At 32.4% G+C, this 14,517-nt stretch overlaps 1 protein-coding gene across 1 annotated transcript; it reads left to right on the top strand.

The window, feature by feature from the left end:
* Positions 1 to 7,623: 7,623 nt before the first annotated feature.
* Positions 7,624 to 7,980, top strand: LOC122269127 (uncharacterized). The gene has a single exon (XM_043040803.1). It carries the CDS (start codon positions 7,624 to 7,626, stop codon positions 7,978 to 7,980), a length of 357 nt encoding a protein of 118 aa, XP_042896737.1.
* Positions 7,981 to 14,517: the final 6,537 nt, after the last annotated feature.

A 14,517-nucleotide genomic window follows, 5' to 3' on the forward strand; every position in this document is an offset into this window, starting at 1 on the left:
TGGCGACAATGAAAAAATACTTAAATGGGGCGATTAATATTAAAATGTAACAAACTTGCGAGAAACTTGACTTCGCGCGCGTAGCGTAAAATTTCATTAATATTTTTTTGTTGCTAATAATCGTTTGCTAATCTTTTTATTTTTATTTCTTTCAAACTATAAAATACGATGTTTCTTTTTTAGTCGTTTAATAATTATTTTGCAATTTAGTAAAGAAATTTGAATAAAACATTTTGAATAAAAAACACTTTATTCAAAGAATGTCTAGTTTCATAAAAGCGTGCTTCTGATAGAATATGGTTATACACCAGATTGTGCTTATTTAATGTGATTATTTTTTATTTTTTGATTTTGTTTTTCAATAACTGATACAATTTCAATAATATACACGTATACACGCATATGCATAGATTTGGAATAATATATTTATCAAATTCTTGAATATATATTTTATGAATATTAATAAAAATACGTAATCAGCATTTTTAATGATCTTAAAACTTCTTTACATCTTATATATCGCCATAATCTTAAAATAAATTTATAAATTACCTATCTGCGCGTGTTTCGCAGAATTATTTTTCTAACTTTTTAATTGAATTTTAATGCAAAATCTTATTTTTTATTCTACCATATACACCGAAGAGCCATTATAGTATGACCACCCTCTATCTATAACAATGGGCTTGTCCAGGTTTTCATGGTTTCTCGCACAGGAACAACGTTTACATGGGGCACATTAGGACCCATAATCTTCATAGAACGATTCCTGACGTCCGTAAGCTACTTGGACATAGTTGTAGACCAGGTTCACCCATTCATGGCAACAGTTTTTCCTGCTGGTAATGGTGTTTACCAACAGGATAATGCATCATGTCATAAGGGTCGAATCGTCATGAATTGGTTCGAGGAACATTTAAGCGACTTTCAAATCATGTCTTGTCCCCCAAATTCACCTGACCTTAATCCAATAGAACATTTGTGGCCCTACTTGGAAAACCAAATTCGTGCTGCCACGCTACCCCCTCGCAATGTGAGGGAATTACAGGACCAGTTGGTCAGCGCTTGGAACCAGATACCTCAAACTACCTATCAGCACCTTGTGGAATCAATGCCACGGCGGGTGCTAGCAGTTTTGAGGACTAAAGGTGGTCCTACATGTTATTAGCAGGGTGGTCATAATGTAATGGCTCTTCAGTGTATATTATTTTCCAATAATATACTGATCAATAGTTTTAGTTTATTAATTTATGTTTTCCTTTAAAATAAAATTACTTTTTAAATTATTGCTAAATTCTTATTGAAAGAAAACTTAGAATTGCTGCCAGCTATCTGAGAATTAAATCTTGTTAAGAAATTAAAAATATTCTACTGATCAAACACAATATCATTCGATGCAGAACAGCTGACTATTTACTAAGAATACTATTGTTTACGAAAAATGAAGATAAATTATTAATTTTCTTTTTTTTTTTGTTTCTTATTTATTCGAGTAATGAAAAGTAAATGCGTATGTGTGCACAACAAAAAAATACAACAGATTGGTTTTTTTTTTCTTAAATGAACCAAAAACTATGGACATACAATTTTATTTCAACGGTGAAAGTTATTCTTGTGCGCTAACTAAAATAAAGTTACCCTTTTGTTTCAAAAAGTTGAAAATATTTGCTTACAAAGTTGTTTATATGATTTCTCAACTTTTGCACAGTTCAAAGAAATATTGCTATATCAGGAAAATGTTCGATATGCCTTGTTTTGTTAAACAACCACTAATATTAAAAATTGTAAATATATTCGAAAAACGTACTATTTTTAGAATCATCATCTCAAAAATTGTTCTTTTCCTCCATTTGACATTCTTCCACTTAAATAACTTATATAATATAATAGTTTTAACACACGTTTTGAAGAAATTATGAATACAAATTTCTCCTAATATTTTGTAATTAAAAAACAAGAATATTAATGATTCATTTATAATTGTTTCATTGAACCAGAGTAGTTAATTGTTTTCGTAATAATCGGCCTTAACTATTTAACTTAGATTGTTTGGACTAGGGGTCACTTCATGCATGTCTTTCGAGATTGAAATTTCATTGTGAGAAAATGTAAAAATTACAAGAATGCATAAGCTGGTTTCAAGTAACAAAAAAAAAGGACAAAATTGTTGGCAAAAGAAGTTATCTCATGAAAAAGGTGTCAGAGTTTAAAAAATATTGTAAAAACTGTAACAATCGTTACACTTGTTTAATTAAGGCTATTATAAACCTAATTTTCTTTTAATCATATTTTTTAAAGAACTAACGAAAGGAGTGTGTAAATAGCATCAACTCTTTTTACTGCAAACTAAGTTTACTTAATATCATTTGCAAATCTTATGAAGTGCAAATTATTGTTTTGATGTATTTTGCTTTGGTTATATTGATACAATATTAGAAAGCACTCTTTTTTGCGGATATAATCGTGTGAGCTGATGAAAAGATTATAACTTTTATTTTCCGGATATTTGTAGAACTTTTTTTCCCCTTTTTTCGGAATTTTTTTCCCGATTTCTTGTGATTTTATTTTTACTATTATTTTTTTTCTTTTTCCATTTTTTATTGTTCTGTAATTTTTCCCATGTTTTCTTTACATTTTGAACTTATTTTATGAGTTCTATTTACTTGCAGCTTATGCGCAATAAATAAAACTTTTTGTATAAATGCTTTTAAAATGCCATATAACATTTACTAAGTTTTACAATTTTATCGAAAATAAATACCGTTAATTCTATAAAATTTTGTGATTATACATCAGAATAGCCATCTTTTTTCGGGTCCTCATTTCCTTGATCATTTTTTCTTCTTCTTTCCCTTACCTAAGAAGCTCGAAGCTAAGAAGCTCACTACAACTCTTCATAAATTTATAATAACTTATAAAAATTTGGTTTTAATTCAAAACTGTCACACAAATGACGTTAAAACAGCTTTAAAAAAATAAATAATGTCAGATAAGAAGTTCAACGTCACGAATTTAAAATCTTGGAGAATCAAAAATAATTTATTAATTGATTTAAATTTCCCTTTTTAAAGGAGATTAAGAAAACAAAAACAATTTGTTTTCGTTGCCCAGAAAGCAACTCGAAAAATTCTTTTGGTTGCTTAGCAACCAGAAGCACTATGTTTTCCCGTCTTGTCAATTATTTAGTTTCTTTATGGTTGTTATAAGTTATTTCTCCTTCTATGGCGAGGTAATTTGGCATATTTTTAAATCTTCGCCAGATATATAAATCCTTATTGGGATCCAATTTACAACCCATTTTTTTTCAAAATTTTAAGGGTCTGGATTCCAAATGTGTAAAAAAAAAATATATGTTTATTCAGAGAAAGTACGTTTTTGTGTCTGATTTCGTAACTTAATTAATAGTTAGCACTAATTAATTAGCATATTTGAGGTCACCCCCAGAAACCATTAAGATTGACACTTAGTTCGTGAAAATCCGATCATTAGAACAAAAGTTATTCAGGGTGATATCTTTTTTTTTTTGCGGACTGTACATTGTTTCTAAATAAAAAGAATTTAGGAATTCCCTATTATATTCTGTTTGACGATATAACCAGAATCTTTTAATTTCTGCTATAGGGGGAAAATGGAACTTCATAAATATTGAGATAAATTAGAAATTTTAAAAAAAATCTATCTCTAAATTTAAAATAAATAAAAACAATGTAGGAGTTGAACATTATACTATTCTGTATATGTGGCAGAATAACCAACATTTTCATTTGACAAAAAAAAAAAAAAAAAAACCTTAGTTGTCCTCTAGAATGTTAAGTTGACAAAAATGAAATTAAATATAAGCTAATACATAAAAATAGTCTAACTGCATGCATTGCAACCTCGTAGCAACTTTTTAAATAGTTCGAATAACATCATTTTATAGTTTTCAACAAAAAAAATATTTATACTAAAATTTAATCGATTGAGCTTTATTAATTTGCACCAGTTAAAACATCTATAAATTGAGCATAATCCCAGACTTCTAAACATTTTTTTAAAAGTAAATATTCAAAATAAACATCAGTATACGAATTTAGCATAATTTTTAAAGAAACAAGCCTTTTTAACAATTCCTAACTTTTCTTGGATTATTTGAATAATATTTTTCCTTCAAAACAATTAGCACATTAATTTCATTATATCACATACTATGTAGCCTTAATGGTAATTTTAATGTCAAAGGAAAATTCAAAACAATAAAAAAAAAGAAATTCGCCAAATTAACTGTAATAGATTTTTTTCTTTCCTGCAGAATATTATCATTTAAAAATATTTATTGTCTTCAAAATAAATCTTTTAAGCAACAAAATAATGAGCACTGGCAGAGAGACATCTATTTCTATGCGAGTGGACGAAATTCAATACAATGACAAATCACTCTTCACATATAGACGGTGAGCCAAAACTCAGAAAGGCTTTAAAAATCAACTTTCGTTTACCTAACCTAATAACTACATATTTATAATGTTTCTGGTTTCGAAACTTAGTTATTTCAAAAATTCATTAATGTTTACCTAAAAACACCTGCACATAATTATAGAGTAAGCTTAATAATTAGGAACTACATCGAGATAGCGGAATCGCTTACGCTTAGAAATTATGCAGATCACTTCCCATGGTTTAAACTCGTTCGTTGATTGCGCGTTTGAATTTTGTAAAGGGGACTTTTTTATGAATTTGAATTTTGAGAAGAAGTAGCAAAAGAGGCCAATTTTTTGTCTTGATTGACTCGTGCATAAAAAGACTAAATTTTAAAAAATGAAAATTCTTTTATTTCATCATAAATAAAAAAATACTTAATAAGTAAAAATTACTAGCAAATGATTAATAAAAAACAAAGAAACAATATTTAAGTGATTTCTGCAGTAAGCATTGAATTAAGAGAATATAGTATGTAGATACAATAATTAAAAAAAATACATCAATTTAATACTTTTTATTTTAATACTGATTTCAATTTTTAATAAAATTATACATGAAGAGAAAGAAATTTTAATTTTATACACTGCTGGACAATTGCTAAGGACGGATAACACTATCATCCATAGCAACCACAAAATGCAAGGAAGCAAAATGTGGAAAATTAGAATAAGTGCGGGATATAGTAAGAAGAGTTATGCGTATGCAAATTTTTTTTTCCACGTCTGTTCATCACGTGATAGCGCTGATAAGATCTTGAAAGGTTTTGACGCGTGTGGAGAGTTGTTGTTTCAAGTCAAATTTTTACAGGAAAGATTTAGTTGACGAACTTGAAATTTTCGGCATGTCTTCCCGATATCATTTAGATGATTTTAAGTTTGGCCGAATTATTGGAAAGATCGAAGAAGGGCGAAAAATAACAGATGTTGCCAGGAAGTTCGGCATCGCTCACAGCGTTGCTTCACGGCTGTGGAAATCATTTAAAACTACTGGAATGTGTAGTAGGCGGCACGGGGGAGATCGTGGTGGAAGTATGACGCCTGCAGAAGACAGATACATCGTCCTATCAGCAAAAAGGAACAGGCGCACCGCAGCTCAGCAGGTGGCAAATCAGTTTCTTGCTGCCACCGGAAAGCAGATCTCCCGAAAAACTGTTGCCAGACGTTTGAAGGGAGGAGGACTATACGCCCGCAGACCTGTTGTGTGTGTCCCATTGACCAGACAGCACTGTACTGCCAGTTTGCAATGGTGTCGTGAGCATCACAATTTGACTGAACAGGACTGGGCAGGCGTACTATTCTCAGATGAGAGTAGGTTCAGTCTGTCATCGGATTGTAGACGCCAACTGATCTGGCGCGAGAGTGGTACTGGTTATCGTCCAGAAAATATCCAGGAAAGGGACCGATATCCGACATGCAATGTCAGGGTGTGGGTCGGCATCATAATCAATGGCCGCACGCGCCTATATGAGGTTGCGAATGGGACTATAACGGGCCAATGACACATTGATGAAGTTCTACTTCCTCATGCTCGTCTTTTCCGTGGTGCTGTCGGTGATAAATTTGATTTTATGGATGACAGCGCAACATGTCATCGAACACTCGCTGTTCAGGATTGTCTAGACAGCGAGGGTATTCAACGCCTCGTATGGCCATCACGTTCTCCAGATCTAAACCCCATTGAAAATGTTTGGGATGCTTTGGGGAGGCAACTTGCTGGTCGAAGCTATCCTCCGACAAACAAGAACACCCTCATCCGTGCACTGACAGTGGAATGGGATAAATTGCTTCAACAGCTGCTGGATAATGATGTGCAAAGTATGATACGACGTGTAGAATGTTGCATCACACTCCACGGTGGACATATACCGTACTGACACCTTTCTTCAAGTTGCCTGCTGACATTTAGATGCATTGTTCCATTTTTCCGTACGCAGCATCAAATGAACATTTTTCTTCTTTTAAATGTTTCATAGCTTTTGTACTTTCCAGAACAATGAATATTCTTTATTCTAATGTCTGAACAGTGTGGCAACTATATTTTATCCTACTAGGCCTCAAGTCTCGCTTAATGTTATGCTACATTGCAATTTGTGATCCGTCCTTAGCAATTGTCCAGCAGTGTATAAGAAATTTTAGGGGAATTTAGCACATTATCTAATATTATCCACAGATTTACAAAACAACACACAAATGTCTAACAACTTCCAATTATTTAATACAAATGAAACATATATCTTGAAAACAAAAATCTATCACAAAAAATTGTAAAAAAATTCAAATACATATCTTTTGTCTTATCTTTACAAATAAATTACACTACAAAAACTTCTTATTTAATAATAAATCAGACGGACAAATGATTTCTGCTAATTCCAATGTGCAGCATTTGTTTAGCATTGTAATCAATAATCAGTAAAAAAATTTCCATTTCAAGAAACATCAGGAAAGTTATTTAACCCATAATGATGATTACAAATCTTTATATTTCAGGTTTATAGATAACTAAAAAATTTTAGTTTATCTGAATGTGCATAATTTGTTTTTTTATGTCAATCGATAAAACATGGACACATTCTATTCACGGGAAATTTTAGAAAATACAGTTAACGCAACATTAATTACAAATTATCATAAGAAAAAAATTGAGTTACAAAAGCTCTTAAATTATTTAATATCAAATCAATCAAATATAAACTATTTCTGTTAATCTAAAAGTACAGAATTTATTTTGCATGACAATCAATTATATGTGAATAAATTTTATTTACGAGAAATTTCAAAAGACCATTTAACACAGCATTAAATACAATGTTTTTCTTTTACAAATTTAGATACAAAAGCTACTTAATCATTTAATATTAATTCAAATATAAATACTAATCTCTGCTAATCTAAATACACAACATTTATTTAGCATGGTAAGCAAAGATATGAATGTTCATATTATAAATTCGAAAATTTAAGTGACATGTTATACATTTTTGTTATGAATGTTTTGAACAGATGTGCAAATGATTAAAATTTGGTGTCCAATGAACGAATAGTTTGATCTCTGGCTCATCGGAACTGCGCACCCAGGAGACGTAATAAGGAGCAGTTCATCAATGGTTGTTAAAACTTTCGGTTTAATTGCAATTCAGATTACCTTTCAACAACTTAAAAAATGCCTCGCTGCAGGATTCGCGCTCATTACGAGCAACTTTCAGAGTTTAACAGAGGTCGTATCATTGGATTGAAAGAGGCCGGTTGGACAAATCGGAGAATCGCTCGTCATTTGAGTCGAAGCGATGCGGCGATTCGAAGATGTTGGAAAGGATGGGAGGAAAATGGCAGAGTTCAGCGTCAGGATGGTAGCGGTCGACCTAGGGTTACAACAGAGCGTGAGGACAGAGTGATTGTCCGAGCAGCTGTCACAGCGCCTTCTTCATCTCTATCAACCATCAGACGTTCAACCCAAACACCAGTGTCCACCATGACCATTCACAGACGGTTGAGAGAGCGAAATCTACGCTCGCGGTGACCGTTACGCCACTCACACCTGCACACTGCCGAGCCAGATTACAGTGGTGCATGGCTCGATTAGGCTGGAATGATGCCGACTGGGGGCGTATAGTCTTTAGCGACGAATCCCGCTTCCAACTGTGTCCTGACGATCATCGAAAAGGTGTTTGGAGACGCAGAGGGAGGATCCTGCCTTCACTATTGCACGCCACACCGGCCCTCAACAAGGCATTATGGTCTGGGGTGCCATTTCCTTTGACAGCCTGACCCCTTTGGTCGTCATTCGAGGTACACTTACTGCACAACGGTACGTCGACGACATTGGCGATCACAACACTCGAATACGCCATCTGGGGAGAGACCGGTTTCATGCTTTCAGCCCTTCTCCCTTCCCTCTCCTCCTCTTTTCAGTTGTATAGGAATGTACTACGCTAATTTCCCTTTTCTTAATATTTTTCCTTTTTATTTAATAAAGATATTTTTTAAAATTTCCGTGATACTTTTCCTTAGAACTATGTTTAATCTAGTTTTCAGTTCCATATAGTTTTCCAAATTAAAAGATTTTAATCTATATGAAAATCGAGAGAGAAACTAACGTACTTCCTTCATCTATGACTTTCCACACGCTAATGGTGAAAGCATGTGAAGTGTTGCCATAAGAAGAGAGTTCTGCTCAACGGGTGACTGCAGCCCATTTCGATCGCCAATCCTAAGACCTGTTTTGCTACCGTTCATTTTGCAGCGCCCTGGGGTGGTTTTTCAGCAGGACAATGCCAGACCACATATGGCACGTGTTGCTATGAACTGTCTGCAAGCTTGTCAAACTCTTCCTTGGCCTGCCAGATCACAGATCTCTCTCCCATCGAGCATGTCTGGGATAAGATGGAAAGGCGATAAGATGCATCTGGCACGGAATGTTGATGACCTCGTTCGACAATTGGATCGAATTTGGTAGGAAATACCGCAAGAGACCATCCGGGAGCTTTATCGGTCTATGCCACGCCGTCTGGCAGATTGTATCCAGGCTAGAGGCGGGTCAACACCTTATTGAACTTGTTACTGTAACTCTGCAATAAATTATTCAATTGTTCTGAAATTTTAATCATTTACTATTCTGTACATTGTCTTCCTATCCACCAATTTTCGTTTCAATCGGACAACTCCTTGGTGCGTCGATTTTTTTTGTTATAGAGTGTATATAAAAGAATATTGACATGCTCATTATGATAAGTATATTGAAATTGATATATTTAAAAGATAACATCTTAGAGTAGTTATCTACTAAATTATTTATTTGCAGTCAAATGTTCATCGCAATATTGAAGCAAAATTTCAATATTGTCAGACTTTTCACTTTCTTTAACTGCAAACTTTGAGATCTCTAAATAACCTTTTCTAGTCAATTAAGCTGTCTGTATCATAATCAGGATCACTACAATCTGTACTACTATCAATGTCAGCATCAACATTTAATTTTCCTTGAGCTTTATTTCCACAACAATCATTGCATTTGCACAAGTCACTGCATGACAAATTTCTTTGTTTACAGCTGCATTTATTAGTTAAGCATGATGACTTTTGGCAACTACAGGTTATTTATTTGATTAAAATATTAGGTAGTGGAGGAATAGTATTCCACTGTATATCTAAATTTCCGTTATGAAGAATCCAGCCATGCTCTGTAGGACTTGGTGCTTTAATGTAATTTGCGAAACATTTTTTTAATAAACATGCCTGGTAGATCGACCGTTTAACATGCAACACCAAAGAATCATAATTAGGGGGAAGAGAAATTCCAATATCTAGTTTTGTCTTGAACAATAACTCTCTTGCATCATTCACACGTTTGCATTTTTTTTTCTCCATATAATTCACACGTAAAAATTTAAAGTGTTTCGATTACATCTGAAGGTACATTAAAGGATGTTCCTACTTTTTGAAAATCAGTTATGTAAGATGGATTATCTTAATTTAATTAAAATGCTTTAAATTTTCCTTTACCTTTAAAGGAACTGTCACACCCTGTATAACAATGGAACCCTATCAAAGAAATGTTAGGTCCCAATTTATTTCAAATTAATGAAATATCAACAACTGTCTGATAAGTACGAATTCCTGTAAGTATATAAATACTTGATGTGATTAATTTGCACATAGCAATACACAATATTATTACGTCAGAGTCACAACCTTATTAAAATTGAATCTGCAAACTTTGAGGCATAAAATCAGGGCCGTCTTAATTGCCTGCAGGGCCCCCGGGGCACAAAAATCTTTTAGATCCTTATAACATACCATAATGTTTAAAAACGAACTATAAAACATCGCATACATAAAATAAATCATTTTTAAGATATGATGCAATAATTTTAACTAATTTAAACACATTTTGATTACCCCAAAAACTAAAAAAAAAAGCATTTTCAAACTATGTATAATTTGGAGAAAAAAAATTGAGATGCTACCCAGTTGTAATCCTCAAATAATAAAAACCTTTTCAAAATCATGGAAGTTAATTAAAATAATTACATTAAGTTAAATAAACATAAGGGTATAACAAATTAAAATAAATTCAAAATGTAGCAATTATTTTGTCAAACTAAACAGTTATTTAAACAACTTTCAATGCCCAAGTACCTAAAATTTTCATTGGAACGTAGAAAAATAGATTTTGTTTGTCTTTTTTAAGTTTTCTTTTAGACCAACTATTCAAATTATTGATGTTTGCATGATAATCAATTACTATTTGTAGAAAAAAATTCTCACTTTATATAATAGAATATATTTATTTTAAAAAATATATAAGGCAATGTTGTTTATTCTTAGCTTTTTTAAACGCAATATATAGAAAGTAAGATTCTCAAGAGCCCCTTGAGTGCCCATACGTAAAGACGGTACTGCATAAAATGAATGCAATAGCATTTTTGTATCTGCTTCTTCTTGGTTACTATTTAGTTCTGTAATTTCCGAACATTCAATTTTATTTTCCAAAGGAGCAAGCTGGTGACACATATCTTTGTGACTTATAATGACACTGATGTTTCTAAAAATAGTAGATTCTGTTTTATTCCATTGTTCATATAAAAATTCAACTAGACTTTCTTTATTTTTTCCAACCGAAAGAAATTTCTTAAACTGGTTTGGCATTTTTTGCTCAGCATTTATTATACGTATCACTACACCTTCTTCTTTGCCTTTTCGTCTGTTTCTCTCACAATTTCTTATGCTATGCTCAGGATATGTACCAGTAACAAAATGAATTGTATTTACACGATGATATATAGCAATATTAATAAGCTTCGTGAAATATCCCTGAGGATGATCCGAATATTTACGGTGGAAGATTGTCCTGTTGTAATTAAGCGAATAAAAATTTTTGTGGATGTTTTCAAATTTTTTGATGTTTGCAATTTCTTTTTTTCTTTTAGGATACTTGAAAAAGTTAAAAGATTATTCTTTTTAGTGGTGTGAAAATATCTTGGTTACTGTAAATTCTTTGTTTGTATTCTTCATGACACCTTTTGCCAATATCATGTGCCATTTCAAGATGTATTTAAATATTTTCATTTGCAAGTGCACCCCTGGCTATGTTTATTAAACCTCCACCTTCATATGTGAAGGTATATGTGAAAGGATTTATCATTGAATCAATGGATGAAATAATGCGATTAATTGATTTCTCGTCTTTAATAATTTGGACTTCACATAAAATATTTCTAATTTTTGTCTCACATTTTTTTGCCTGAAAGTTTCTCACAGGCTTCACTTATTTGAGCTCTTAAATGATGTGATAACATCCATCGATGAACAGCCCCAGGATTCTTTGTAAGTCCAATGTGACCCCCTTTTGTTTTCGAATCTCTGTTTGCAGTTTGTTCAATGACTTGATCAAAAGCAATGCCGGAGAAGCCAAAATCAATTTGCCTTTGTGCCGCAAATCCACCAAGACCTCTCTGACCCGAAAGATAACTATTGTACTACTCAAGACAACCCCCCCCCCCCTAAGAACACACCTGCTATTAATGATGGTCAGTCGCAGAGAGGGAAAGAACTCCGAGAAAGTTTAGGGTTTACACAATGAGATTGGCATTGGCGTATTTTAGTACCTTCGAAGCATGCTAAAATTCTTGAAGACTAGAAACTCGCCAATTCTCTCAAAAGAAATTGCATACTAGTATATTAGAAGTGTTTTAAATTAAGCTATGCAATAGGTATTTTTCATGTTATTACTGAAATTAACTTTTTATGGACTTCGTTTTAAAAGAATGGATCGCCGTAATTCAGAATTTTTTTTTTGTGTTTTGAAAGTATTAATACAAAAAAGTCACTAAAATTGTATTGAAATAGAAAAAATGTGAAAGAAGTTAAGAATGTTTTTCTTTTATGTGGTGGTAGCATATACACACACACATTTATTTGCGAAAATTAAATGAATTTAATATGAATTTAAGATAAACAAAGTATAAAAACACACCTACAGAAAATTTTAAATTCATATTAATTTTTACAAGTTATACTATTTAGTTTCTGTACGTTTCTTGCTGTCAATGCTGTGGTGTTGAGGGATGCTTTGGAATCATCTTTATCAGTTAACAGTGTGAAGAAAAGGAATGGTGGGAAGCGTGTTTTATTGCCTATTGAAGGAAAGGGTGGCAGTGATAATTCTTGTAGTTGTCTAAACACCTGTTTCATTATTTTTCTACAGTACATTTTTTTGTGTGTATTTTATTTTTTTACTAATTTTCTTTTAATTATATAATATAGTAAGAAAGAAAGAGAGAGAAAAAAAAAGTAAAAGTTATGGAAGCAAAATAGAAATATTTTCTCAAAATAATCGACCCTGGCTTCCCAATTGTTGGGGAAGGGGGGGGGGGGGTCCGGACCCGTATGGTTGCGACGCCAGTGATTAGCCGGGCGGCAAGGGGAATCTAACCCATGATTCGTCTACCACTGAGGATATTTTATTTTTGTTGCGGGTGCTGAATTCGAATCAATAAGTCATCGTTGGGATTCGAACCCGTTTCACCTCATTGAAAGGCGAACGCTCTATGGTCAAGGTAAGGCACTGCTTCAGGAAGTCAAGAATACTAATTTTACTAATCGTGGTTGCTAATTTTGACTACACGTATATTGACTATACGTGGTGATATAATCTTTAAAAGGGTTGCCAAGGAGAACTATAATTTGAAACCTGTTTCATTCACCAAATGTTTGGCAATGGACATTAGTTAAAATTCAGGAATCTATACTTCTGAAATCTATTCATAACAATACATTTCTGTGGATAATATCTATTGTTGTGACCCTCTACCCCACCTTTTCGTTTGAATTTTCTTGGATGAACAGGCATGATACCAAAATAAAAAATCCGGAGGGGGAAATAGTTCGAAAAGGAACGACATTGCTTTTTTCCTAAGGAGTGAAATCAATTGAAATACGAGTTACAATTTACAACACTTCTCTAAATTTCAATCACAGAAAGAAAGTCCCATCATTTATTTTATACAGGCAAGGTGATTTTTCTTTTAAATGATATTTTATGCAAGTTTTCGTCTTAAATATCTAACCCCCCCCCCTACTAATAACACATGTGTATGAAATAACGTGGCAAGAAAAAAGAAAAAAAAAAAGATTTTCTCTTATATGCATGAGTTTTTTGCAGACGCGCTTTTTTCCTGTAAGGCAAAACACATATTTCTTTTAATTAAGTTTTTTTATCCAAGAAAATTTATCAGGTGTTTTCTGTTGAATGCATGACGCAGATTGAGACAAAAAATTGTCGGTCTATTGAAACAAAAAACTGTTTATCTTACGAATCGAAATGAAGTCATCAAAAAACATAAGAACAAAACGTAATATCCTTATCATTTTCTATTGCCTTTGCAGTTGCGTAAATATAGCAAAACAAAAACGTACTGAAAGATATCAAGCGTAAACATGTTTTGTGACACATCTCATATCTGAAAAGCAAAACAAATAATGCGCTTCTTCATTTTAAGTGCTAGGCATTTTATCTTTAAAATAAAATATACGAAACAAAAAATTCTATTATGAGAAATTTTTTTCTATTTATAACTTTTTCCTGAGCAGCAAAATTTTAGTAACAAAGAGCATTAGAGCTATGTTTTCGATTTTATCTTTTTCCTGATCAGCAAGGTTTAGTAACAAAGAGCATTAGAAAATCGTTTTCGATTTTTTAACTTTTTCCAGAACAGCAAATTTTAGCAAGAAAGAGCATTCGAGAAATGTTTTCGATTTTTTTAAACTTTTTCATGAAGAGCAAATTTTCGTTGCAAAGAACATTAGAAAGCGGGTTTTCTATTTCGTAAGTTTTTCCTAAACAACAAATTTTAGTAAAAAAGAGCATTAGAGAAATGTTTTCGATTTTAATTTTTTCCTGATCAGCAAGGTTCAGTAACAAAGAGCATTAGAAAAACGTTTTTGATTTTTTAGTTTTTCCTGAACAGCAAATTTTTGTAACAAAGAGCATTAGAGAAATGTTTTTGAATTTTGTTTTTACTTTTTCTTGAACAGCAAATTTCAGTAGCAAAGAACA

Source organism: Parasteatoda tepidariorum, chromosome 4, assembly GCF_982258835.1.
Source record: "Parasteatoda tepidariorum strain Cologne lab strain chromosome 4, Ptep-v5.0, whole genome shotgun sequence".
NCBI lineage: Eukaryota > Metazoa > Arthropoda > Arachnida > Araneae > Theridiidae > Parasteatoda > Parasteatoda tepidariorum.